Source organism: Sorex fumeus, unplaced genomic scaffold (genome assembly GCF_029834395.1).
Source record: "Sorex fumeus unplaced genomic scaffold, SorFum_2.1 ptg000126l, whole genome shotgun sequence".
NCBI lineage: Eukaryota > Metazoa > Chordata > Mammalia > Eulipotyphla > Soricidae > Sorex > Sorex fumeus.
This window is the reverse complement of record NW_026606183.1, coordinates 4,673,343-4,700,000: the sequence shown is the minus strand read 5'-3', so window position 1 is coordinate 4,700,000 and position 26,658 is coordinate 4,673,343. Positions and strand designations below refer to the sequence as shown.

Here is a 26,658-nt window from a genome sequence, read left to right as displayed (position 1 = left end):
TAACGTCTCCATTGTGAGACTTGTTGTTACTGTTTTTGGCATATCTAACATGCCACGGGGAGCTTGCCAGGCTCTGCCGTGTGGGTGGAATACTCTCAGTAGCTTGCCGGGCTCTCCGAGAGGGACGGAGGAATCAAACCTGGGTCTCCTGCATGCAAGGCAAACGCCCTACCCATTGTGCTATCACTCCAGCCCTGAGTGGCAAATATTGACCTCACCAGTGCTCACTCCCGCTCACTCTGGTAGAGGTCAATATTTACCAACTATGAGGGGGCCAGGGCACATGTGGCAAGTGAAATTATTATGGCATGTGAGGTAAGAGAGGTGGATGGTGACCACAAGGACTTACATCGATGCTCTAGTGATTCTGTAAGGGCTGGGGAAGGGTGCCAGTCACACTTGCTGTGGCCTCTTTGCAGACATGTAGTGAGCCTATGGGGATTACCGGGAGTCGGGTGGGGGGTGGAGAGCCACAGGGGAGTCGGGGCTTAGGAGGGTCTGGGTTGCTCAGGGGAGGTCAGGGGGTATCCTGTGAAGGCTCAGCATTGTCAGAAGGCTCAGGGAGCATTGGTGCTTGGGAACACAGCCTGCAAGTTCCTAGCTCGGCTGTCACCAGGTCTGTGTTGCCACCTGCTATCTATATCTCTCCACTGGGGCTAATATTAATATCCGCACCGGCCTCAAAATCATCTTAGGAGGATTCAGTGCGTAAGTTCATGCAAAGTACTCACGAGTCTGCCAGGCCTGGGGTGAGCAGTTCATTTTGTGTCAACTCTCACTAAATCTTTCTTTCAATACAAGATGTCAGTGACTGAGAGATGCCCGGGTTTCAGAGATGTTAAATCACAAAAATCATTAGAGTCTTGGCAGAGATGATGGAACACTTCATTTGTTAATGATACAGTTCTTTCTTTTTTATGCTGATTATAAGGGAGCAGGATCAGGGGCTTGTCTGAGGGAATTACAGATGTGGGGTCAGTGTGAACACAGCGTGGACAATCTTAGTCCTCTGGTCAGAGGATGTATGGGGTCAGATGGCAGCAGCAGCAGGAGGTGAGGGTGGCAGGGGTGGCCCGAGGCACCTCACAGTGGAAGGCACGGGGAGCTGGGACTGGATAGGGCATGCTGGCCTGGGCAGTGAATGCTGCCTGCTCCTATGGAGCCTGGGGCTGAGGTAGCCCTTTGGGGCCCTGCAGGCCTAGGCAAAGGGACACACATCCTCTCTCTTTTTGTACCCATCTCAGGAATCTGGTTGTGTGACTGTCACACATTTATAGCGAGTTAGAAAACACACTGGCTCTTGCGAGTAGGAGCCTGCTGGTTACTAACTTTCTAACAGATCAGGACATGGCACTGCTAAGATCCCACCTGGGGAGACACTTGATGCTGGGCTTGTATGGTGGGTACTGGGCCCTGTGAGAGACGGGGAAGAGATCAGATTGTTGACAGCCTCCAACCTACTGGCGTGTCCAGGCTGGTATACTGTGTCCACATATGGCCTTATAACATAGTTGTCAGCATTGTGGAGGAGTAGGCCTTGCCATCATAGTCACAGCCACCACAGAGAAACTCTCTCCTGCTCTCTCTCAGCACCGGGGACATCTGAGTTTCCAGCCTGGCTTTGACAGTTCTGTGGCTGCTCATGTGAGCCCTGCCGTGGTGGGCCTGACCGAGCGCAAGCAGGTGCTTCTCTTCCCTAAATTTATACACGAGACTCTAGTGAGGTCCACACTCACCTGCCTCTCCCCACCAGAACAGAACATCCTGCAAGGAAATTTCAAGCACCTGCCGGAGCACAGAAGCATCCCACGAAGCTGATGTACTCAAACACAAGCTTTTAATCTTCCCCTCTTAGCGATTTTCTTACAACTACCTGTAAATACTTGATATGTATCCTTTTTTTTTTCTCTCTTTTAAAACTTTTTTTAATTGTAAAAGTAAAAGTAAAGGCCCTCCCGTTGATCATTGATTTGCTTGAGCGGGCCCAGTAACGTCTCCATTGGAGACTTTGTTGTTACTGTGTCTGGCATATTGAATAAGTCACGGGGAGCTTGCCAGGCTCTGCCGTGCAGGCGAGATCCTCTCGGTAGCTTGCCGGGCTCTCCGAGAGGGGCGGAGGAATCGAACTCGGGTCGGCCATGTTGGCTGCGTGCAAGGCAAACGCCCTACCCACTGTGCTATCGCTTGAATCACCGTGAAATAGACCATTACAAAGCTTTTCATCATTGGTTTTCAGTCATATAGAGTTCCAACACCCATCCCTCCACCAGTGTACATTTCCCCACACCAGTTGTTCCTGGGTTCCAGTGTCCCCAGGTTCCCTCCCATCTGCCCCATAACACCCCCTCCTGCCTGCCTCTGTGGCAGGCACTTTTCTTCTCTCTCTTCTTTCTCTCTCTCTCTTTGGGCATTGCGTTTTGCAATGTTGATACTAAAAGGTTATCAAGAATATCCCTTACCTAGTTTTAACCCTTAGCTCCTGTCCAGCTATTGTCCAGTGATCATTCTCAGCTATTGTTGTCATAGCAGTCTCTTCTCTATCTCTTCTCTATCTTATCTCCATCAGTTCCCACCCCAACACTTGTGATTATATAACTAAAACGCTATTTTTCACTCCCAAAGATTTAAAATCATCCCTCAATACAGTGTTCATGTTCTATTTTTCTAAATGTTGTTGCCTCAAATATGTAGTTTATTCAAATCACGATTTCAATAAAATTCCTGCATCACCGTGGGTTGCTTGTTCTTGGAAGTCTTTTCCAGTCCATAACACTTGTCTTTCTTGCTTGGTGTAGGTTGCCTCCGAAACTTCCCACACTCTGGGTGAGGCTCATTCAATTCTCACGCATTGTAGGTGTATTTCTCTTTGCTCTTACAGGTCTATACATACATCTGAGGATGGGGTTAGATTCCAACTCAATTCTTTTTTGTAAAGAGCACACATGGGTCATTCTGTGCACTTCTCATTACCTCACGTGAGAAGCCACTGAATATCTTGGTGTCTCCCGGGTTGGAGATTAAGTTGCTATTCTCTTAGCCTGATTCCTTCGTTATTGTGCCCCTGATTAATCATAAACTAAAGGTTTTAGTAGTCTTGCCAATCATTACCTAGAGCTATTATTTCATTAGAAGTAGCAAAATGGTGATGTTCTAGTTCTCACAACTGTGATTTATTAGTTGTGCTCCCTCTCAGAGAGCCCAGCAAGCTACCGAGAGTATCCTGCCCGCATGGCAGAGCCTGGCAAGCTCCCCGTGGCATATTCAATATGCCAAAAACATAAAAACAAATCTCACAATGGAAAAGTTACTGGTGCCCACTCAAGCAAATCAGTGAACAACGGGAGGACAGTGCTACAGTGCTACAGTGCTCCCTCTCTTAAGAAGAACCTGGTATTCTCAACTATTTGGTTAGCCAGTGACTCACAGTTTGGAGATCAAAGAAGAACAAGTATTTGGTCTTTTCCTTTATTTACTATTTCTTATAACAATAGTTAGTTGGCGTCTGACTACTGACCTTTGTGTCAATTTTGAGAATAACATATTGTCCAATATCTTGTGATTGGACATGATCTTTCCACATGGTTGTGAATTTCCTTGTGCCTGGGACAGGAAGTCCCGGCTAGTTTTCATGTTTCCTTCCGGACTTGTGGGTCCAGCTGCAAGAGGCCCTTGATAACCGCAGTCTCATTGCTAGTGATGCTCATTGCTGCCGAGTGGTTTCTTTGAGGCCTTTTTACTAATAGAACTGGGACATGCATATTTCAAAAGAGAAAAAGTAATCCCCAATTCATGCTCATATTCTTATTCAATTGGATTTTAGGGTTTTTATTTTACTTAAAAGTATACTGATATCTCTTTCTCTAACGCAGCAAACCTTGGTCTCCAATGACATGAACATATTTATAGTTGCTCTGAGGTTCTTTTTGCCCTTTGTCTCACTTGGAATGTAGAGTGAAAATATTATGCTTTAGAATAATTTGAAATAGACAAGCTCTCTTGGTAATTGCCATAAACCCGAATGGGTTATTTTTTGCATGTTTTTGTTAATTTTCTGTCTTTGGAAATTGTTTTACTTTTCCCTTTTACATATTTTTAAATTCTCATTTATTTAATTATGTTTATCATTGTAAATTCGCTCTGCGCATACACTATTTCTCCTAACTTGGTAATGTTTCTTTATTTGAAGTCTAATAAATACTAATATATGTTAATACATAATATTATATATACAATAGATAATATACTAACATATATTCATATTTATTAATCTTTCATTCAGCAAGTTTGCTCAAGTCTCATTAGTTAAAGCAGGTTTTCATGGTTTTATGGATATATTATTATATAATCTTTAAGGAGGAGGGATTTTATTTGGTTTCTTCCTTTCAATCTTCTTCTCCTGGTGGAGTGTCTGATTGTGTGGGCTAATGCCTGCAACACCGTGTTGACAGGCCCTTCTTGTCTCTGTTGATTTTACCAATCAAGTCTGATTGTTCCTTAAAACAGGCAGGATGCTGACTTTTGGATTGACATGTGTGCGTATGTATTTATGTTAAGGAAATACACATCGTTTCTTTTTCTCTTGTGACTTTCAACCTTCATTGCTTTGCTGTCGCTGTCTATGGTTCTTGGTGTTCACGCTGAGGGACCCTGCAGGGACTAGGCTGTATGGCTTATGTTGTATGAGTCAGGACACATGGGACTTTTGTGCTCTTCAGCCCCATCAACTGCAGAGAATGAAGATTCCGCGTTGCAGAAAGTGGTGCCAGTTTTCAGGGGTGAGCCTAGAAGTTTCACTCTCTTGGGGGGCAGACATTGTATCTTTACGAACAATGCAATGCAAACTGGTTTTCAATAGAAGGTAAAGGCCCTCCCGTTGATCGTCGATTTGCTCGAGCGGGCCAGTAACGTCTCCATTGGAGACTTTGTTGTTACTGTGTCTGGCATATCGAATACTCTCGGTAGCTTGCCGGGCTCTCCGAGAGGGGCGGAGGAATCGAACTCGGGTCGGCCATGTTGGCTGCGTGCAAGGCGAACGCCCTACCCGCTGTGCTATTGCTCCATAGAAAGAGGGAGAAAATTAATCTTCATTTTTGCAGCACATTTAAAGAAGCATCTATTTGCCTTTGGTAAGTACAAAGAGCTAAAAGAGTAAATTTTTTAAAACTCTTTTAGAAACACATTGTAAAGTGGTTAGGGAGTGTGCCTTGCATATGCCTGGTCTGGCTTTGATCCCTGGCACCACACACCTCTGAGTATCCCTGTGTAGCTTTGGAGAACCTGAGCATGGCTGGGGTGGCCCTGCTAGTCCCCAGCACAGCAGGGCTGAGCAGTTCTGCATCCTCAGCCCTGGCACCGAACCACTAACCCAATTGACTGACTATATCTGGCAAGTATGACCGTGAAAAACTGTGATTTACAAAGTTTTTGATAGTTGGGTTTTAGGAATACAATATTTCGAACCCAATCCCTCTCTAGCCCCACTTGGGAGCTCCTTGGCAAACATCAATCAAACAATCAATCAATCAATCTTTTATTTGTGCTTTGAAATCCTTCTTAGGATGAAAGAATTTCCAAGGGTGGAAACCATCAGTTACCTCTGGGGATGAGCATAGTCTGTGACCCAGTGTGAGCGGCTCACTTGACTGCACTTTTGTTTGTTTGTTTGTTTTTCTGGAGCAAAGCAACAATTTATTTTATCTTATTTATTTTATTATTAATATTTACAAAGCTTTTCATGATTAGATTTTAGTCATACGGTATTCCAACACCCATCCCTCCACCAGTGTACATTTCCCAACACCAGTGTCCCCAGGTTCCCTCCCATCATTCCCCCACCCCCTGCATGCCTCTATGGCAGGGACACTTTTCTTCTCTCTCTCTCTCTCTCTCTCTCTCTCTCTCTCTCTCTCTCTCTCTCTCTCCTTCTGGGCACGGTGGCTTGCAGTATTGATACTGAAAGGTTATCAAGGATACCCCTTATCTACTTTGAACCCTCAGCTTTTGTCCAGCATGATCATTCCCAGCTATTATTGTCATATTGTATCTTATCTATCTTACCTACGCTCAACCTTACACACACTTGTGGTTAGTTCCAACCATTGACCAGTCTTCCTAACCCCTGATTCCCTAGATATGGATATTATTCTTCTACTATATCTATATGGTCACTGTCACTGTCCTCCCGTTGTTCATCTATTTGCTCGAGCGGACCCAGTAATGTCTCCATTGTGAGACTTCTTGTTACTGTGTTTGGCATATTGAATACGTCACAGGTAGCTTGCTAGGCTTTGCTGTGTGGGCAAGATACTCTCGGTAGCTTGCCGGGCTCTCTGAGAGGGGTGGAGGACTCAAACCAGGGTCTGTCTGGTCATCTGCATACAAGGCAAATGCCTTATCCACTGTGCTATTAGATATCTATCTATCTATATATTTTTATATATACATATATATTATATACCACAAATGAATGCAGTCAAGCACTTTGAGCTTTGATTCTTTCTTTGTCAGTCGCTCCTTGGCAGCCAGGGGCTCACAGTCGCCTCTATTTGTGCTCTCAGTAAATTATATCCCACTACACACAATGACATGATTTATTTCATTCAATATTTTGTCTAAAAGATACCTCCAAAACAGAATTTTACTTATTTCCCATTATCATTATTTCGTATATAAAGCTCCCTGCCTCCCGAAATATGCCTGCCATACTGCACTCAGAACGCTGTAGTTCTAGCACTTTCTCAATCTCAAATGGATCCCTCCTACCTGTCCTCTCGCCTTTCCCCTCCCTTCTAGTAACCACGGCTTGCTCTCGGTGTCTAAGAGTTACTCTCTAAAATTAAAAAAAAATTACTTGAAAAACTGTGATTTACAAATTTGTTGATAGTTGGGTTTTAGGTATATAATATTTCGAACCCAATCCTTCCACCAATGTTCTCATGCACCCACTCCTCTGTCCTCGCCCATTACCTTGACAGGCACATTTCAAAGTTCTGTGGTTATAAGTTAGATCTCATTTTCAGTGTTGTTGAATCTGTGCTTTGGATATATAGCTAGACCACTCTCCCACGTTACCCATAAAACTAAAGGCCCATGATCCCTGTCTCCCCATTAATACCTTTTATCTTCTACCTCTATTCCTCGACTTCTTTCTTTTTCTGTCCTTCCTGTACTCTGGGGTCAAGGGTGATCCAGGAATCCCCATAACTACATTATATTTCCTCATCCAGTTATTGTATATACCACTGATAAGTGAAATCATCCTGTGTTTATTCTTCTTCTGTCTTGCTTCCACTCAACATAATATCTTCCAGTTCTAAAAAGGGTTGCAGCAAGTTGCATGATATTATGCAATGGAATACTAAGAGTCACTTTTGTTAGCTCATTTGCTTTGTTTCTTTATATTCCCCTATACGAGTGAAACCAGTTGTAGTTACTGGTTTTGGCATATCGAATGGCCAGACTTCTTCGTCAAGATCATGAATGATCGGTTTGAGGCTCTTCATGTTCCCAGAGCGAACAGATGTCATTGGGCTACACTAGCACGCGACAGGGACAAATGGAGACGTTACTGGCGTCCGCTCGAGCAAATCGACGACTAACGGGAAGTTAAGTGAAGTGAAGTGATGAGTGAAACAGCACGGTGTTAACTGTTCCTTTTCTGAATTATTTTTATAATTCTGGTCTCTTCAAGGTCTATCTATATAACTTCCAAACACAGTATGTCATCTTATTTTATAGCTGGGAGTATTCCTTTGAATATATGCATTCCACATATTCCTTACCTGGCCACCTGTCCTTGGGCATTAGGTTAAAACAATTATCTTAAAGAGAGCCCTCTGCACCGTTGAGCAGAATGTAAATTGTTGCAGCCATTATGAAAAACAGTATGAAAGTTTCTAAAAAAGTTAGAAATAACACAACCATGAGATCCAGGCATCCCTCAGCTGGGTGTAAATCCAAGGAAAATAAAGTCACTGTCATGAAAAGCCTTTACTCCAGATCCATTGTGGGCAAAATACAAAAACAACTGGTATTCATCCATGCACAAAAGGATAAGTATAGTGTCTACATACAATAGATTAACAATAATAACACTAAGACAAATAAGCCAGACACAGAGTGACAAATGCTCTCACTTTACATGGAATGAAAAAGTGGCTTAAACCAAGCTAACAGGAAGTAAAATCATAGTTCCTGGGGACTGGTTGTAGTTATATGTATGGATGGTAGGTGGCGCCGGGGAGCGGGGTGGGGGGAGTTGTTTGTCAGAAGATACAAATTTCAGTTAGTAGATGAATTCCAACAGCCTAAAGTACAGCATGATGACTACAGTTATTATATATATGTATATATATATTAGACCTGAAATATGCTTAGAAAGATCAGTAACAAGTAAAAAAAGTGATGAACAAGAAAACCATAATTATATTCAATCTTAAGGAGACAAATTTTATTTCTGGATAAAATTTGATGACGTGTGTAGAGGGTTTTGAGAGAAAAGTAAAAATGTAAGAGCCTGTTTAAAGCATTGCAAATGATAATGATTGTGACTCTAATGTGGCCACCAGCAACCGTATAATCTATAGGGGCTTCCAGACACCAAAACCCTCACCAGGTGCCAGGTGTGGACAGAATCATGGCAGTTTATTGTGAGCTTCCATGTGTCACTTCCTCAAGTGGAATAGGGATCCACTTGATGAACATTCTTGGTTAAATGGAGGGGAGAACTCACATTTTCCTCTTAGAGGCACTCAAGCAAAAACAGACTGATCCAAAGGAACAGGAACTGCCTCTCTCTGGTCTGTGCCTTTGTAGTATATCTCTAGTTGGTTCTGATTTCCATGAGGCTATAATCTGTAGGGGAACCTTTATGCACCTCTAACCCCCACTTATTCCATGGGGGGTTCATCCCGACACCCATTTAAACAGAGCAATTCTCAGTTATTGCCTACTAGGTTCCATGGAAGGAATGTTAGTAGGTCACTGATGGAGTCTTTACTCTCTTCTAAGCACCTGACAATGACCCTAAATGTAGAGGCCACTGTTAGCACTCCTACTTTGTAGACAAGGGACCTGAAGGGCAGAGAAGCTAAGGCACTTGCTAAGGATCGCTCAATTCTAATGACAGAGGTGGGATTTCTAGTGTGTGCTGGGGCTCCTCAGATGCTCTGAATCATACCACTGCTCCTGTCTCTATGTTGGGTTGGTGAGTGGTGGAACTGAGGGAGCACCTTGAGGTTATCACTGAAACAAGGGCCACCAGTGGGGTATCTAGGGCTTCAAGGAAACTTTCAGGCTCTGAAGGCAGAGGTTGGGCCATGTTTCAAAAAGAAAAGCTGAAGAGGAAACCCATTGGCTCAGATATCAGCCGACACTTGGGCTCATCTTGGGCTTCAGATATCACTCTTGGCCAACACTTCTGTGACAACAAATGAGATAAGGTAGAAGATAACATGAGGGTGGAATCTCCCCAGGAAAAGAAGCGGCCCAGGGCTTTGGGCATGCAGAGCCACTTTTGATAGCCTCATCTGTGGGTCCCAACATATACAAGGGTGCTGGGGAAGGTACACACGCCACTTCTCCTGAAGACTCCTTGAGACTCAGGGATTCACTGTGCCAACCTCTTTCTAGATGCCAATTTAAGTGACTTTGTTAGTTGGCAGTGGGTGGTCAGTTCTGGTCTATAGAGGAAGCTCAGTGTCCCCACTGTGTGTCAAGGGCCACCTTAGCCCAGATGGGGGCATCCTGAGAGAGGTCTCCTGGATGGAGAAGCTGCCTCCCTCAGGCTGTGGGCTTGAGGCCTGCCCTGCCCCGCTCCACCCACCCCCCCCCCCCCCGCCCCTGACACTCCAGGAGTGCTGCAAAGAAAGGCAGCCATACCAGAGGGGTGACAGTCCCATGGAGCTGCCCTTCACTGCTACACTCTCAGTGCTCCAGGAGCAGCTCCAGCTATATGAATGGAAGTCCCAGGCTGGATGGCCACCTGCTGAGCCTTACTGGGAGCTGGCAGTGCCAGCAGCCTCCTTGGCAGCCAGGACATGCTGCCTGGGACTCACCCAAGTAGGGACCCACAATGTCTGAATTCTTGTACCTGGGGAGCTAATTCTCAAAATCTGTGTGTGCCCCCGACCTCAGCTGTCATGCTGGGACTGTCATGGCAACTGAAAGCCCATCGGAGAATAAAATGCCACCTTTCCTTGCTTTACTCCTGCCGGGCCCCAGGAAGTAGTTTTCCCCCTCTCGCTGTCATACTGGTTTTGCTTTGCTTGCTGGGGATCAAAGCAGGGCCTCACACCTGCAAGGTGACGCTCCTTGGGAGCTGCTCCCCGGGCTGCTTCTGCTTGGTTTCACATGATCACTAGAAACCACCAACAGTGCAGCTGAGTGCAGCGTGTGTGGGTGAGCAGGAGTCACCTGGGCACAAATACCTGTGTGTGTGTGTGTGTGTGTGTGTGACAGAGACAGTTTTGGAGTGTGTGTGTGTGTGTGTGAGAGAGAGAGAGAGAGAGAGAGTGAGAGAGAGAGAAGCAGACAGAGAGTGTGCGCACTGGAGTGTGAGTGTGAGTGTGTGAAAGAGAGACAGTGCTGGCATGTGTGTGTGTGTGTGTGTGTGTGTTTGTGTGAGAGAGAGAGTGCTGGAGTGTGTGTATGAGAGAGAGCTGGAGTGTGTGTATGTGGGTGTGTGTGAGAGAGAGTACTGGAGTGTGTATGTGAGAGACAGCACTGGAGTGTGTGAGTCTGAGTGTGAGAGAGAGACAGTGCTGTAGTGTGTGTGTGAGTGTGTATGAGAGAGAGAGAGAGGGAGAGACTAAGAGAGAGCAGAAATATAGTGTTGGAGTGTGTGTGAAAGAGAGTGCTGGACTGTGTGTGTATGTGTGTGTGAGAGAGAGCAGAGAGAGCAAGAGATAGTACTAGAGTGTGTATGTTTTTGAGATAGACAGTGCTGGAGTGTGTGTGTGTGAGAGAGAGAGATAGTAATGGAGTGTGTATGTCTGTGAGACAGTGCTGGAGTATATGTGTGTGTATGTGTGTGTGAGAGAGAGAGAAAGCGAGAAAGAGAGAAACAGTGCTGGAGTGTGTGTGTGTGTGTGTGTGTGTGTGAGAGAGAGAGAGAGTACTGAAGTGTGTATGTGTGTGAGTCAGTGCTGCTGTGTGTTTGTGTGCATGTGTGTGTATGAGAGAGAGAATGAGACTAAGAGAGAGGAGAGAGACAATGCTGGAGTGTGCATGTGTGTGTGTGTGAGAGAGAGAGAGAGAGAGAAATAGTACTGGAGTGTGTATGTGTGTGGGAGAGACAGTGCTGGCGTGTGTGTGTGAGAGAGAGACAGTGCTGGGGTGAGAGAGAGAGAAAGAGAGGAGAGACAGTGCTGGAGTGTGTGTGTGTGTGTGTGTGTGTGTGGAGAGAGAGACAGTGCTGAAGTATGTGTGAGACAGACAGTATTGCGGTGAGAGAGAGAAAGAGAGAGGAGAGAGACAGTGCTGCAGTATATGTGTATGAGAGACAGTGCTGGAGTATGTGTGTGTGTGTGTGTGTGTGTGAGAGAGAGAGAGACGGTTCTGGAGTGTGTGTGTGTGAGAGAGAGAGACAGTGCTGGGGTGTGTATGTTTGAGAGAGAGAGATAGTGCTGGTGTGTGTGTGTGAGAAAGAGACAGTGCTTGAGTGTGTATGTGAGAAAGAAGGTGCTGGTGTGTCTGTGTATGTAATAGAGATGGTGCTGGTGTGTGTATGTGAGAGAGAGACAGTGCTGGGGTGAGAAAGAGAGAAAGAGAGAGGAGAGACAATGCTGGTGTGTGTGTGAGAGAGACAGTGCTTGAGTGTGTGTGTGGTGTGTGTGTGAGAGAGATGGTGCTGGAGTGTGTGTGTGAGATAGAGACAGTGTTGAGGTGAGAGAGAGAGAAAGAGAAAGAGAGAAGAGAGACAGTGCTGCAGTGTATGTGTGAGAGAGAGACAGTGCTGGGGTGTGTATGTGTGAAAGAGAGACATTACTGAGGTGTGTGTAAGAGAGAGACAGTGCTGGGCGATGTGTGTGTGAGAGACAGTGCTGGTGTGTGTGTGTGTGTGTGTGTGTGTAAGAGAGAGAGAGAGGAGAGAGAGAGACTGCTGGAGAGTGTTTGAGACAATATCAGAGTGTGTGTGAGACTTCTGGAGTCTATGTATATATGTGTGTGTTTGAGGACAAGTGTTGTGGCATGGATGGTTTGTACTTGTACTGTTTGATGAGATCAAAATTAGGGTCCCTATGGTTCCTGTCTTGGGACAGCCCAGCACTCACAGGACGAGGGCTCCTCTGTGGGGGCAGGATCTCCGTCTAAGCCACAGCCCACAGAGCAGCTGGGTCCCTAACCCCCTCCAGGCAGCCTGACCTTGGGTTTCTGGACCATGTATGGTCTGCAAGCAGCTGATTGGTTGGTGTGACTGGTCTTTGGTTCTGGTTCCTGTCAGGAGTTCTGGATGGGTTGTGCCTGCCTTTCGGTGAGCACTGTGTGCGAGCCTGGGCTGGGCCTGCCCTCTGCTGAGCACTGTGTGTGAGCATGCGCTGGGCCTGCCCTTTGGTGAGCACTGTGTATCTTTGATTTTTCAGCCACAGCAGTGGCCAGTACACACCCTCAGCAGCCTTCCTGGGTCCCAGCCCATTTCCTGTGCTTTTCCAGGGGAGCAATGACAGCAGGGGCAGAGGGGAATCTCCCTGGATGGAGGGAGAGAGATGTGGACACTCATCTGCCTGCTTCTGGGGCCGGACACTCCCAGGGTGGGCAGATGCTCCATCCCGGTGACTGTGACCGGGGTTCACTGACTTCACTGCCACTGGCCTCTGGTGCAACTCACACGTCTGGATTCTTTCAACTTCACCGTAGGTCCTGAGAAGCAATGTGGAAGAAATGCTTATTGAGTAGCTATTATCGTAAGATTACTCCTGCCTGGTCTCGATGATGCCAAGGGATCACTGCCTGCATGGCGTGTCCAGCAGATAGTGCTGGGCTATTCACAAGAGCCAGAATCCTGAACAGGAACAGTAACAGGAGGAAATATATGTGAGCATGGGCTGGGCCTGCCCTTGCCCAAACCCTGCCAAGGAAGGACCAGGTCAGGGATAAAGACCAATATCTTACAGGGCAAATAGGGAGTAGAGCCATGTGGAGAGGGAGGGAGGGAGGGAGGGAGGGAGAGAGAGAGAGAGAGAGAGACAGAGAGAGAGACAGAGACAGAGAGACAGAGAGAGACAGAGACAGAGACACAGAGTCAGAGACAGAGACAGAGAGACAGAAAGAGACAGAGACAGAGAGACAGAAACAGAGAGCAATACAGAAAGAGACACAGAGACAGAGAGAGTGGAGAGAGGAGACACACACAAAGAGAAAGAGAGAGGCAGAGACAAAGAAACTGAGACAGAGACAATGAAGAACAACCAAGAGACTGAAGAGACGAGAAGCACAGAACAGGGCAAGTGCTCACTTGGTGGCGCCACGAAGGTCAGCGCAGGCGGGTTCTGTGGGAGGGAGTGTGGCGTGTCGCCCGGAAGGGCTTTGGTCCCTGCTGTGCTTTGCTGTGTCTGAGGAAGCGAGGAGGGCATCGCTCTGGCATCCCGAGCCACGTCACAAGGAACTTGGCAAGAGCTCCACTGTTATGGTTATTTCTAAAGCTGCCCCCCCCCCCAGCTTCATTTCTGTGACTCTGTTGATGTCACTGCAAGGAAACAAACGATGTTGGCAATGGGCTGTGCGCTCTTGCAACTTGCACTCCGTTGGCTGCTCTGGCTCGCTCCATATTGCTTCGACTCCAGCAAAGCCCACGGGAATAAGGATGGAAAAGTACCTGTAAATATTAAGGTTGCTTCCAAAGGCACATTATTGGTTTGTTGTATAACACCCTCTGGTGACATTGAGGCCTTATTAATAACTAAACAATGTGTCTTAACTGTGATTCTATTTCTCGAGCCAGGACTGTGCTCGCCGCGGTCCTGTTTCAGCACGGAGGGCGGCCGTGGACGGCTCCAGTGCCTGCCTCTGACGAGATCCCCACGAGCGCAGTGTCCCTGAGTCTCTGTCCCCTCCTTGCAGAGTTGCTGTCTCGGCTGATGCTCCCTTGATGCGCACACACGTCTCTCTGACAGCGTCGCCCTGGACCCCCGATGCGGCTGCCCGAGCAACCTGGAGAGGGGAAGCCTGAGAATGAGGAAAAGGGGGACACAGGAGCTCCCCGAGGGGGAGAGGAGCCGCCGAGGAGCCGGGCCCCCGACTTCCCCACTTGGCAAGTCTTCTCCCCCCAAACCCCTGGAGAAACGAGCTTTCTCGAGTGTTTGCTCACGACTTGATTGTGTTCCGCCCTCAGGTAGGGGGTGGTGTGGGACTGGGACTGTCCAAGTGTCAGTGTTGGGGGGGACAGACCACCTAGGAGGTCAGAGGGGTGGGGCCCAGGGGACGCAGGTCCCTGCGGAGGCCAGAGGCTCCCTTGCTGTCTTAGGCAGACAGGTTTGCACGGATCCTCCTTGAGGCTGGTGGAAGCGAAGGGGGCGGGCGTTGGAAGCTTCTGGGGATGGGGTGTGATGAGTTAGATCAAGCAGGTGGAGTCTATTCTGTAAGCCCGCATAGAGATGGGGGGTTGGCCTAGCGAACGTCCATTCATCCTCATAATAACCCCTTAAGGGTATGGTTAACCCTATCTTAACAGGAAAGAAGAGAAACTTTAACCAACTTGCTCCATACTGCATAGGCAAAGGTAAACACTTGGCTTGCTACCTGTGTCTCTCAGAACCCTCAACTTGCATCCCTAGCCATTGGACTACCTGGCCTCTACCCCACTACGGGGAAGGGATTAATTCAAGGGAGGCATTTGGGGCGTTTCCAAATCACTTACTTCTTAGGGTGGGGTCCAGCTTTCTTTCTTCCTTGGAGACAGTCACTGTCACTGTCACTGTCATTGTCCTCCCGTTGTTCATTGATTTGCTCGAGCAGGCACAGTAACATCTCCACTGTGACACTTGTTACTGTGTTTGGCATATTAAATACGTCACGGGTAGCTTGCCAGGCTTTGCCGTGCGGGCAAGATACTATCGGTAGCTTGCCTGGCTCTTTGAGAGGGGCGGAGGAATCGAACCTGGGTTCACTGGATCAGCCTCGTTCAAGAGGCCACTGTGCTATTGCTCCAACCCTGGAGACAGTTATGGTTGTAAATTTTCAAGGGGAATTTTGACACGGGGGTTGGGGGCTTAATAGAAAGGAATATCAATGGAGGAGACGGTTTGTGAAAAGTCCCAGAATGGTTCATGCCGAAATGTCTCTTCACACGGTGTGATTGGGCCTTCCAGTCCTCATTGTCCCAACTTCAAGGGGTGGCTGGGAGAATTATGAGATAGGATTAGAACTATGGGAAGGAAAGGAGGCGGAAATGACGCTGAAGACTAAGACTTCTGATTTCCAGGAGTCTCTCGCAGGAGCTGGGGTCTGCATAGGATGTTATGTGTCTCTTTCAGTATGAATTGTTTGGGAAATCAAAGGTGGGAAATGAGATCCCTGGTTCAGGAGAGCTCTCCTCAACTCTGAAGAAAGGTCTGGAAGAGGAAACTGTGACATTGGGACCAGGTCTGTGGAGGGGCCGCCTCAGGGCAAGGCACTGCTGAGGAAGTGTGGCCAGGCCTGAGGGTGCCCGGCCAGACTCCTCTTCACGTCTCACCTCCCAGGAGAGGAGAACCAGCTGGAAGCATGAATAGAGCCCAAGGGTAAAATTCCTGCTTGACCTTTACATATGCTGCAACAAGTTATAGAATCAGGGCAACAACCTAGAAAAGGCCCACGCAAAAGAAAATAGGTAAGCACTGCGGCAGAGAGATATTTTGCCTGTCTTATGGGGCTGTGGTAAAAGTGAGATGTTGCATGAAGTGATCGATCAATCAGTTGGAGGCACAAAGACAAGACACGCGAGAGGAATGTAGAAAGCGCGGAGGGACAAGGCTCGTTCTGGCTCAAAGCGAAGAGCGACGACTGCCAGAGGCCACCTTTCATTCTATTTTTTTTTAATCAGTTACATCCTAACGACTTCATCATAGAGAAAGACTCACTAAGGAGAGTACAAATAGTTATAGGATGAGCATTTGTCAAAGGAACATCAGGGTATGCATTGTCTTGTCAAAGCTATGTTGTCAAAGCTACGCTGTCATGATTAAAAGGTCAGAGGAAGATATGGAACTGGACATGCAGGCTCTACAGATGACGTCCCCTACATTCTTGTGGTTGGTTACACATAGGGCAAAGAAAAAGCTCATACTGATACTTGAAGGTCAGTCCAGATTAAGGATGTGTAAGAGAGGGGGAAACTGCTGCCTTGTATTGCCAACATGACTAGGTGAGTGTATGAGAGCATGTTGTACTTCTCCAGGTCATCGGACTGACAAGTTTGTAGCTTGCCCACTTGGTGAGAAGTGGGGCCTCGGTTCTGCTTCCTGCTTGCAGGGCAGCGTCCAAAGGCTCTTCCTAGTGTCCTGGCTTAGCACCAACCGTGAGAAATGCGCCTGATATTATGTTAAGGAAGTCATCTCCCTCAGGAGTATGAAGAGATCACGCAGCAGACAAGTCCAGGGTAGTCAGAAGAGCCTTTTTTTCTCAGAATCCTCCCACATTCTAAAGTATCTCATCATTGTTGCGTGATTTGGAGATGTAGAATTTGGAGCCATAGCTCTTCCGGGAGTGAATAGGCAGTGAATAGTCCTGTCTCTGAGAGCAACAGGAGCCTACGGGGAGAATCACCATATCCCAAGCTATCTGTGACTTCTTGGAAGGAGAGCGAATTCCTGTTAGCTCCCAGAGCTGAGGGGCCCTGAGGCTCTTGGCTTGTTCCTGTCACATACCCACATACTCACACAGATGATACTTTGTTTTCTCCTTCCTTGGCACATCCAGTTCACAAGGGTTTCCTTGTGCAATGGGCAGAGAGAGCTGGAAGAAGACAGGCAAGATGGATTCACGTGAGGCTTTTCCATTGTCAGGTTCATGTGAGCATCTTCTTGGTGCTGGCCATGAAGGGAGAGGGAATACAGCCTCTCTGAAATGTGCTCTCACAGCCTTTCCAGCCAGGAGTTCTGAGCACATCATCGCTGTATTCTCCTGTTCCTTGTCTGTGAGCCTCCTTCATCTAAAGCAGTGCCTGGGTGCTGAGACTGAGCACAGAGCACTAGGGTCTCTCTCACCCCGAAGCATGCTGGGTGGCCATACCTGGTACGGGTAGCACTGTAGCATGGTAGCACTGTCCTTCCATTGCTCATCAATTTGCTCGAGTGGGCACCAGTAATGTCTCCTTTGTGAGCCTTGTTGTTACTGTTTTTGGCATATCGAATAGGACATGGGGAGTTTGCCAAGCTCTGCTGTGCTGGCAGGATACTCTCGGTAGCTTGCCAGGCTTTCCGAGAGGGACTGAAGAATCAAACCCGGATTGGCTATGTGCAAGGCAAACACTCTACCCACTGTGCTATCGCTCCAGCCCTGGTACGGGTAGCACTGTAGCACTGTCCTCCCATTGTTCATCGATTTGCTCGAGTGGGCCTAATAACGTCTCCATTTTGAGTCTTCTTACTGTGTTTGGCATATGAATATGTCACGGGTAGCTTGCCAGGCTTTGCTGTTGTGGGCGAGGTACTCTCGGTAGCTTGCTGGGCTCTTTGAGAGGGGCAGAGGAATCAAACCTGGGTAAGGTGGGAAAAATTATACAAGAGGAAGGGATCACCTCCTGTTCTTATCTACTGGGTCTAGATCTCTTTGATGCTTCCTTGGTTGCAAGTTGGCAGAAGTTCAGGAGAGTTCTTCCAGGTAAATAGAAGAAAGCTTGTTCAGAATACTTCAGGCACTTGTGGAGGCAGGTACTCCTAGAACCTCAGGTCTCAGGGATGGCTGGAAGGAGAGCCTCAAGGAAGCCCAAGAAGAGCTTTATCCTGCCCTCAGCTCTGTTTCTTTCCACAATGAAACTCTGTCAAGTACCTGGCAGTGACTCTCGGTTTCAGCTCTCCACTGTCCATTCTTATTTGTTTGTTGTTTGTTTTTGTGGGGAGGCATCTTCAGCAGTTCTGGGGGTCACCAGGGCTACACCCAGAGGGACTTAGGAGAAAACATGATGCCCTGGTTTTCTGACTTCCAACCTCTGAGCTATTTATCTACCCATGATTCACTCTTGATCAACCCAATGATGTCCAGAAAAGGAGGGTCAGAGGACATGAACATGGCTGTGACAGAGGAGTATGGGTACCTCCTCATCCAAGCTCCTTGCAATGTTGGTTGTGTATCCCTTTCTTTTTCTTTTCTTTTTTAAAATTTTTATTAGTGAGAGACTATGAGGTACAGTTGTAGACTTACAAATTTTGTGCTTGGATTTCAATTATACAATGATCAAATACCCATCTCCCCACCAGTGCCCATTTCCCACCACCACAGATCCCAGTATCCCTCCCACCCCCCATCCCCCTCCATCCCACTCTGCCTCTGTGACAGGGCATTCCCCTCTATTCTCTCTCTCCTTTTGGGTGTTGTGGTCTGCAAAAGGGGCATTGAGTGGTAATCATGTTTGGTCTATAGTCTACTTTCAGCATGCTTCTCCCATCCTGGGAGGATCCTTCCAACATCCTTTATTTGGTGCTCCCTTCTCTATCTGAGCTGCCTTTCCCCCTAACATGTGTGACTGGCCTCCAAGACATGGAGCAAAATCCCTTTCTTGAGGTTCACTAGCAGTCCTCAAAGGGCCAGGAAGGTAATTTCTTTCAATGCTATAAGTTGGGGCCTTTAAGAGGAGGTAGTTCTCACATGAGCCTGTGGGATTAACTACTTGGCAGATCAGATAAAGCTGGCTTGGAGTCACCAAATGGAGTGTAGACCGGAAGTTAGCACAAAGGATGTAGACTGTAGAGGAAAGACACCCTTCTCTTCCAGTGGTCTCTCTGTGTGTCATCCTAGAGATTTGCATAACCTTCCAGGTTGTTTATTTCTATGCCTTTGCTGATGCATGGCTGAGTCTTTTCTTGATGTAACTGGAGAGAATGACAGCCGGGAGAGATATCCTTCCCCACTCTCGGGAAGACACTAACCAGTGAAGACCCAGCTTGCTTCTAGCCCACAAACATACTGACTCCTGGATCAGGGGTGGATGAGTGTTTTATTCTTTTTTCCAACTATGTGTCTGAACTCTTTGGATGGGGTCTGTGGATGAGTAATTGATGGACACAGGCCTAGGGGACCAGCTAGAAGAGGCAATGGAGAGGTGCTCAGGTGGCTTCAACCAATAGAGCCAAGTAAGCAACACTACCACCACAAGACTGCATGGCCCAACTCAAAGGAAGCTTTTCTAATATGAGGAGAAATAGATGTGCCCTATTGATATATGAGTTAAAAATAGCCCATGTTCCAAACAAAGTGTTTTTTCGTATTTTGAAATGAAAATGTGTAGACAAAGCAAGGACTTAGAGTGTATGACTCATTAAATTGCTGATTCTGAAAGCAATGGAAATTCAAAGGGAATTTTTCTCTCCCTGTCTCTCCCTCCCACCCCTGCTTGGAATAGCTGATGAAAAGAGTCTCCACATAAACAGGACCGTCAACTCCTCCAAGATTTGAGGTCCTGATCCATGGAAAGGGAGAAGAAACCCAACTGCCCCTGCCTGGTTCCTAAATCGGCCTCTCTAACTAGACTGGAACCCTAGACCAGAGTTTCTTTGCTGATACATCCTCCGTGTTCTTCCTCATGCCTTTCAGCCCTGCACCTGCCATGGCTCAGGGAGTCCCACTCTTTCACCATGGTTCTCCCATCCCCAAACTTGTCTTTGCTGGATATCAGTTGATGAGAAACAACATAACTGTTCCTCACCAAGCTGTGTCTCCTGCTTCTCGGGAGCAGGTGCTGTGCTTTCGAAGGGCAGTGGCTCCTGCAGATCTGTGGGTGGCCTTGGCTTGTGACGAAAGGACTGTGTCTTGGCAACAGGCTGTATCTTTGCTCACAGCAATTCTGAAATGTATTGAGGTAAATGTCAAGACTTGAAACAAAAAGGGATATTCATTTGTGTGTGTGTCTGTGTGTATGTATGTGGCATGTGTGTGTGTGTGTGTGTGTGTGTGTGTAAAAGTGAGGAGGAGACATTACCCAGAACTCCTAAGAAGAACAAGGTGATTCAGTTGAAGAGTTATTGGGGGCTCATCACAGCATGATTTATTAGAAGTTGTATAAAAATATTACCCCCAGTCTTTCCTCATTGCCTGCTCCTTGCTTTCCTTCTGACCATCACTGCATTTCTTGGGTGCATGGTGACCTGTTCAGTCTGTGTCATCTGTGAGCCCCGAGCTCATATGAGGAAGTCAAAGTGACCATGAGGATAACCAGGCAGCGATGTTTGCCTCCCCCGTGTCAACCTCAACTCCAGAGACATCACTTATTTTCACACCTCATGGCCATGGTCTCAGTACCATGACCATTCTCTGCACCTCCTTGTATTGCTCACAATACAGTACTCCCCTTTCTGGCAGCCCCTCCTGCAGCTGTTCATGCTTCTTTTCTTACTTCAGAGTGTGGAGCATTCGGAGGAGGAAAGTCACGCCTGGATATGAACAAGGACTGGCGACCCTAGAAGACACTATTGGGGTAGTAAACTCAGCACCTTCACTCAACACATCCCCTGGGGCCTGGCACTTCCTATAATGATCAGGTCTCCTCCCTGTTGTCCTCCAAGGCCGATTCAATCCTGACCCCTCTCCGGTGAGCAGTGTCACTTTCTCATTGACCAACAGGGAAACGGCCTGGAAAGGCACTTCCTCAGCTGCCCACCTACCTCTATCCCCTTGCATGCAGTTATGTCCATCATTGTGCCTCCCTGTGCCTGCTCAGAGCGAGGAGGGGCCTTCCGCCAGCCTCGGTACTCCCTGCCACAGGAGCTCAGACTCTCTGATAGGGAATCAGTTCATTCTCTGTCCTCTCCGTGTGGCTCCATCCCCACCTCCTTCCCCGAGCACATGACGTGGGCTCCTGGCACCTGCCTTTTGTTGTTGTCGTCAGGTTTCTGTCAAACTTCCTGGAAGGAATCGTTGTCCTTTGTTTTACTTCTTCACTTTTTATTCACTTCTCTTCCCCATTTTCAGTGACCTGCCTTGTGTTCACTCAGTGCACTGACTGCATTCTGGTCCAGAGCCTGGGGCTTGACCAGTTTATCCATCCTGCTAGCATCTCTCTTGATCCCTAACAAATTTGTTGCTATTCTTTCACTCTCCTGTAGAGGGTCTGGCCCTATCTCTTGGAAATCTTCCTTTCACCTGGGATTTTTCTCTTAACTTCCTTTGGGATTCTTCTGATGCACTATGCAGTTAATGATCCTTATAACATGATGTAAATAAATACTCCTCTAAAAGTGCTTCACGGTCAGTAAAACTCAGTTGCTATGTCATACTCTGCTTTGAAGAATAGGAAAGCATATTAAAATCTTAGAGATATTTTACAGCGAGGAAAAGGGTATCTTTGTTTAACTCAGATTTTCCAAATAGAATTTGTAAAATTTGGAGCCTGGGTCATTGGGTTTAACTTAATGTGTGTGTGCATGCGTGGTGTGTGTGTGTGTGTGTGTGTGTGTGTGTGTGTGTGTGTGTGTGTGAAAGCCTAGAAACCACTTTCTGATTATTTCCTCTCCCCAGGACCCTTCTCATTTTGAGATCAATGCAAATGATAAGTAACTGACATTCTCTGGGTCTTGTGAATGCTCAGGAACTGAACATTCATTCAAGCACTGGTAATTTGTGTGCCAGGTTCAGTGCTGGGAATAAAACCAAGTTTCATTGCTTTCCTCCTGCTGTTTACAAGCTCATGAGAGATAGATTAAGCACTTACAACTGAGTTTATGTGCTAGGACAAATTCCTCCACAGGGTGTGGTGAAAAGCATATCAACGGATACACATATGCACACACACATGCATGTACACACACACATGCACACACACACACACCAGCAGCAGCACTATAGGCTATGCCATGCCTTTATAAAATAAGAGTATGATATGGAAGGCCAGAAAGAGGCCTTGCAAGCATGATACCCTGAATTTGATCCCCAAAGCCCTAGGTCATCTGAGCACTGCCAGGTGTTACCCTGGTGGCCTCCAGAAACTGTTCTGAGCAGCATCACATCACAAGGCTTGAGAAGCCAACATCAGAGCTGCATGAGCCCAGCAGAATATCCCATGGGTGGTTCCCAGGCCCCCAAACACTGCTGGGAGTTTCCCTTCAAAATGACTAAAATCAAGGGATTGGTGATCTAGGCAGCGATGTGAGTGCATGCTTTGCATATGAAAAGCTCTACGTTCATCTCCAACTACACACACACTCACACACATACACTAACACACATATGATGTGAATAGCACCCCTTATTTGAAGTTTTGCAATCCATATCGAAGATAGGATTTCTGCTCTGTTGTTAATGTGGTCAAACCACGTCATCAATTTTTCCACAGCTATTTATGATTGACATCCTTCTCGTTTGTTCTGTGATGAAGTTCATCTTTGTGTTTGTTGCGGTTGCTGTTTTCACTATCAGAAGTAGGTTGCACTGAGCACCCATGTGTATTTATCCTTTTGAACGTGCGCACATCTATCTAATTATACATTTTCCAGAAGTAGTTTCTGGGTCAGAAAGCAGATGTGCTTTAGCTTTTGCTATATTTGCCAGGTTGCTCTCCAGGCCTGGCCAAGCCGGGTTCGATTCCTCCGCCCCTCTCGGAGAACCCAGCAAGCTACCGAGAGTATCTCGCCTGCACTGCAAAGCCTGGCAAGCTACCCGTGATGTATTCAATATGTCAAACACAGTAACAACAAGTCTCACGATGGAGACATTACTGGGCCCGCTAGAGCAAATCGATGAACAACAGGAGGACAGTGCTACAGTACTACAGTGCTCTCCAGGATCATTGTACCAACTTACCTAAGGGAAGGACTTCTGAGATAGGGGCTTTGGCGAGGACAGGAAGGAGCAATAGAAAAGGGATTGATGGGGGAGAATTAAGTGGAGAAGACCCTTTAGGATGTAGGAGGATACAGGATCAAGGACACACACTTCATGAAGAGCAAATTCCACTGTAATTAGTAAAAGGGTAACTTCTAGATTCCACAGAGACTATTACAAATGAGCCAAGCTTGGGAAACAGCAGGGGTGGAGAGTGGAGGGGGGGGCACTCTTACACCCACCTGGAAAGTCCTAACTCAATCTTAGAAATTCTCCTTTTACCTAGGATCCAATCACTTCCTGTAGCACTGTAGCACTGTCCTCTCATTGTTCATCGATTTGCTCGAGCAGGCACAGTAACATCTCCATTGTGAGACGTGTTGTTACTGTTTTTGGCATATAGAATACACCACGAGGAGCTTGCCAGGCTCTACCATGCAAGCGGAATACTCTTGGTAGCTTTGCAGGCTCTCCGAGAGGGATGGAGGAATCGAACCCGGGTCCGCAGTGTGCAAAGCAAAAGCCTTACCTGCTGTGCTATCACTCCAGCCCAATAACTTCCTATAACAAAAAAAAATAATCCAATATGCCACTGTGGGGATTGGCATTGAAATGAACAGCTGCTTCTCAGCGGTCAGTGTCCTGGTGAACTGTAAGGAACCTGACTTCTTTGCAAGGGCTTGGGGATTCGGGCTCCCATTGGCCTGCCTTCTGATCCTTGCACAGGGGTCCAGGATGTTCAGAGTGTGTCCAGCATCATAGGGCCTTCATGCAGGCATCTCATGACAGAGTTTAATGATGAAATAAGACCCAAACATCATGGTGCACTATGCTAGTTTCTAGGACAAAAAACAGGTTTCAAAGATGGTTTTTATCTTGCAGGGGCCTGTTTAGGGCTGTGACTTCCTCATTCTCAAGACCAGAAACTCCTTTGTTTCCCTTTTTTTTCCTTTTTGGGGATTTTTGGGTCACATCTGGCAATTCTTAAGGCTTACTCCTGGCTCTGCACTCAGGAATTACTCCTGGCAGTGCTCAGGGGACCATATGGGATGCTGGGAATTGAACTCAGGTCAGCCGCGTGCAAGGCAAACGCCCTACCCGCTGTGCTATCGCTCCAGCCCCCAGAAACTCCTTTTATAGAAAAAAATTGAAAATCATCAGGAAAGACCATATTCTTCTAGCATGTTCTTGGGCTTTGCATCACATTCAGATCTGAGCTTTTTACTCTTCCTGAGAAAGTGAGGGACGGGGAGACAGTGAGGGGTCTGTGGGTCACCCATCCTGCAGTTAGCAGGCTCTGGATCAAACAACTCCTCTCCTGGGGTTCCTCGGTTCGGAGAGACAGTGGGTCTCAGCCTACCCCACCCCTCACCCCTCTCAGCCCAGACTCCACATATAGCCATTGTAGAAGGCTCTTCCTTCGGACCTTCTGTCTCTTACTCCTGCTGCTATTGCTTTGTGATAAACCGTTCATGGCAGAGGTCTCTGCAGAGACATCTTCTGTCCTGGGGCTCGGCCCAGCACTTGGGTGCTGCCTCTGTTCCTTGGTACTTGCTTCTTTCTCCACAGACGCCCGAGCCTGGGCACCCCACATCCCTGGGCTGGGCTGGGCTGGGCTGGGCTGACTGAAGGAACAGCTCTTCTGGGCCTCCACAGAAGATGCCTCCTGGGGCTGGTGCTTCTCCCAGTGTGACATCTGGGCTCCAAGATGAGCATCTAGTCACGAGTCCTCCAAGAGCACCAGCTGGAACCTGGTTGGCCTTTTTGTAACACATGCCTTCCCCACGTAAATATCACTCTGGCATATTTTGTGGCGAAAGCAGCCCAAACCCTGGATTCAGGGGGCGGAGGCACAGACTGCATGCCACAGTGGGAGGAGGTGCCATGAATTTGGGGCTCACGTTGGAAAACGGCCAGCTTTCCTGGGTGAGTCTTGGCCTTTCTACCAGCGGATCCCACAGGACACCTGGCAGCGTCGTCCTGTGTCCCACTGCGGGCCCAGAAGAGCAGGACCAGGCGTCCATGGAGACAGGGACCCTCCCCACGATTTGAGAATTCCCAGGATAGCATGAACATTATTAAGTACGAGGAGCATCTCCTGAAGTGGAGTGGGCCAGACTTCAGAAGGCGGAAGACAGAGAGGAAAAATCCACTTTGGCACCTTTGGAGTTTGAGCTGAGACAATAACCAGGGCTGATTTTCAGGGAAAGTCATGACAAAGCGCCAGGGAGAGGTTGCAGCTTAATGTTATGCCAGCGGCCCGCTCTAGGGGGCGCTCCAGGGCCCAACCCTCAAGGGTCTTGCGAGGTTCTGCCCTGGCATGTGGGGCACCTGCTCATTCTCTACCGAGTTGTGTTCATCAGATGCCTGGTGCCACCGGAGAGTCTCCTCCAGCAGTGCCATCCATTCAGCGCAGGGGTTCAAGGAAGCGATGCTGCTCCAGCCATGCAGTGCTGGGAATACCCAGGTCACCCGGGCGGATCTGGGGGCCTCCGGGGCTGCACCTAATGGTGCTGGGGGACCAAGTGATGCTCAAATCCAACCTGAGTGGGGCGCATGTTCCCCTAACCACTGCACTATCTCCCAGCCCTGGATGGTTCTCCAGGAGCGCTACTGCTGTGAGCCACGGAGCTGCTTCTTCCCCTGTTCAGGTCAGATTCGCTAATTGAGTCTCAGTCTTGGGCCTGTTCTGGCTTCATGCCCCCCAGCTGGCCCTCTGCAGACCCCTCCCGGGACATGGGACCCCATCTTCACTCACCGCTGCAGTGACCAAATCCTCAACATCCTGGGACCCTGAACCCTTTCAAAATCCCCCCTCATCGCGCCAGCACACAGTAAGAAATTCAAAACACAGGCTTTACCAAAGGCTGGAGAGCAACCGGGTTTTCAATTCTGGGGAAAATTACAGTGTGCAAAGAAATACTAGAGTCATAAAAAAAAACAAAACAAAGCTATTTTATGGTTCCCCCCTGCTTTGGCAGTCTGAGAAAGCCTATGAATTATGTTTTTTTTAAAAAGCATAACTTAAATAATTGAGTTAACAACAAAGGAAATACTATCAATATGTGAATTAAATGAATATTACGACACAGGTGCTTCTTTGTTAGTGTGTCAAAAGGTCAGATCTGGTGGCAATTTCAAAGTACCTAATGGTGCATGTGTACAGCCCGGGAAAATCACTGCAACCATTATGCACTGCCCTCCTGTTGTTCATCGATTTGCTCGAGCGGGCACCAGTAATGTCTCCATTGTGAGACTTGTTACTGTTTTTGGCATATCGAACATGCCATGGGGATTTTGCCAGGTTCTGCCGTGCGGGCAGGCAGGATACTCTCGGTAGCTTGCCGGGCTCTCCGAGAGGGACAGAGGAATTGAACCTGGGTCGGCTGCGTGCAAGGCAAACGCCCTACCTGCTATGCTATCGCTCCATCCTGAACCAAAATTAACTTCCAATGCTAGTGCCAAATCACCAGTGTGAATTCAGTAGGACCTGCGCATTGCATTCCTAATTGAAGAAAATGACAGTGCTCATTGGGAGATGAATGAAAATAAAGTTAAATCCTCTCCCATTTAAGAAAATGACAGTGCTCATTGGGAGATGAATGAAAATAAAGTTAAATCCTCTCCCATTTAAGATCACAGACCCCTTTGGGTGTTTGAGAGTGAGAGCACCCCCATAAATCCCAATTCTTAGCAGTGTTCCCTGTGTGT

General features: G+C 47.6%; 1 protein-coding gene across 2 annotated transcripts in view; it reads left to right on the top strand.

Moving 5' to 3' along the window:
- Positions 1–26,658, top strand: part of CALN1 (calneuron 1) — a 520,902-nt gene that overhangs the window by 23,380 nt on the left and 470,864 nt on the right. The window contains exon 2 of one of the 2 annotated variants that reach the window (XM_056137646.1): positions 14,059–14,252. In XM_056137646.1, the coding sequence (XP_055993621.1) occupies positions 14,130–14,252 (123 nt within the window). In that variant the 5' untranslated portion in view covers positions 14,059–14,129. Of the gene's footprint in view, positions 1–14,058; positions 14,330–26,658 lie in introns of those variants that run through there. The other variant, XM_056137648.1, reaches the window with a different exon arrangement.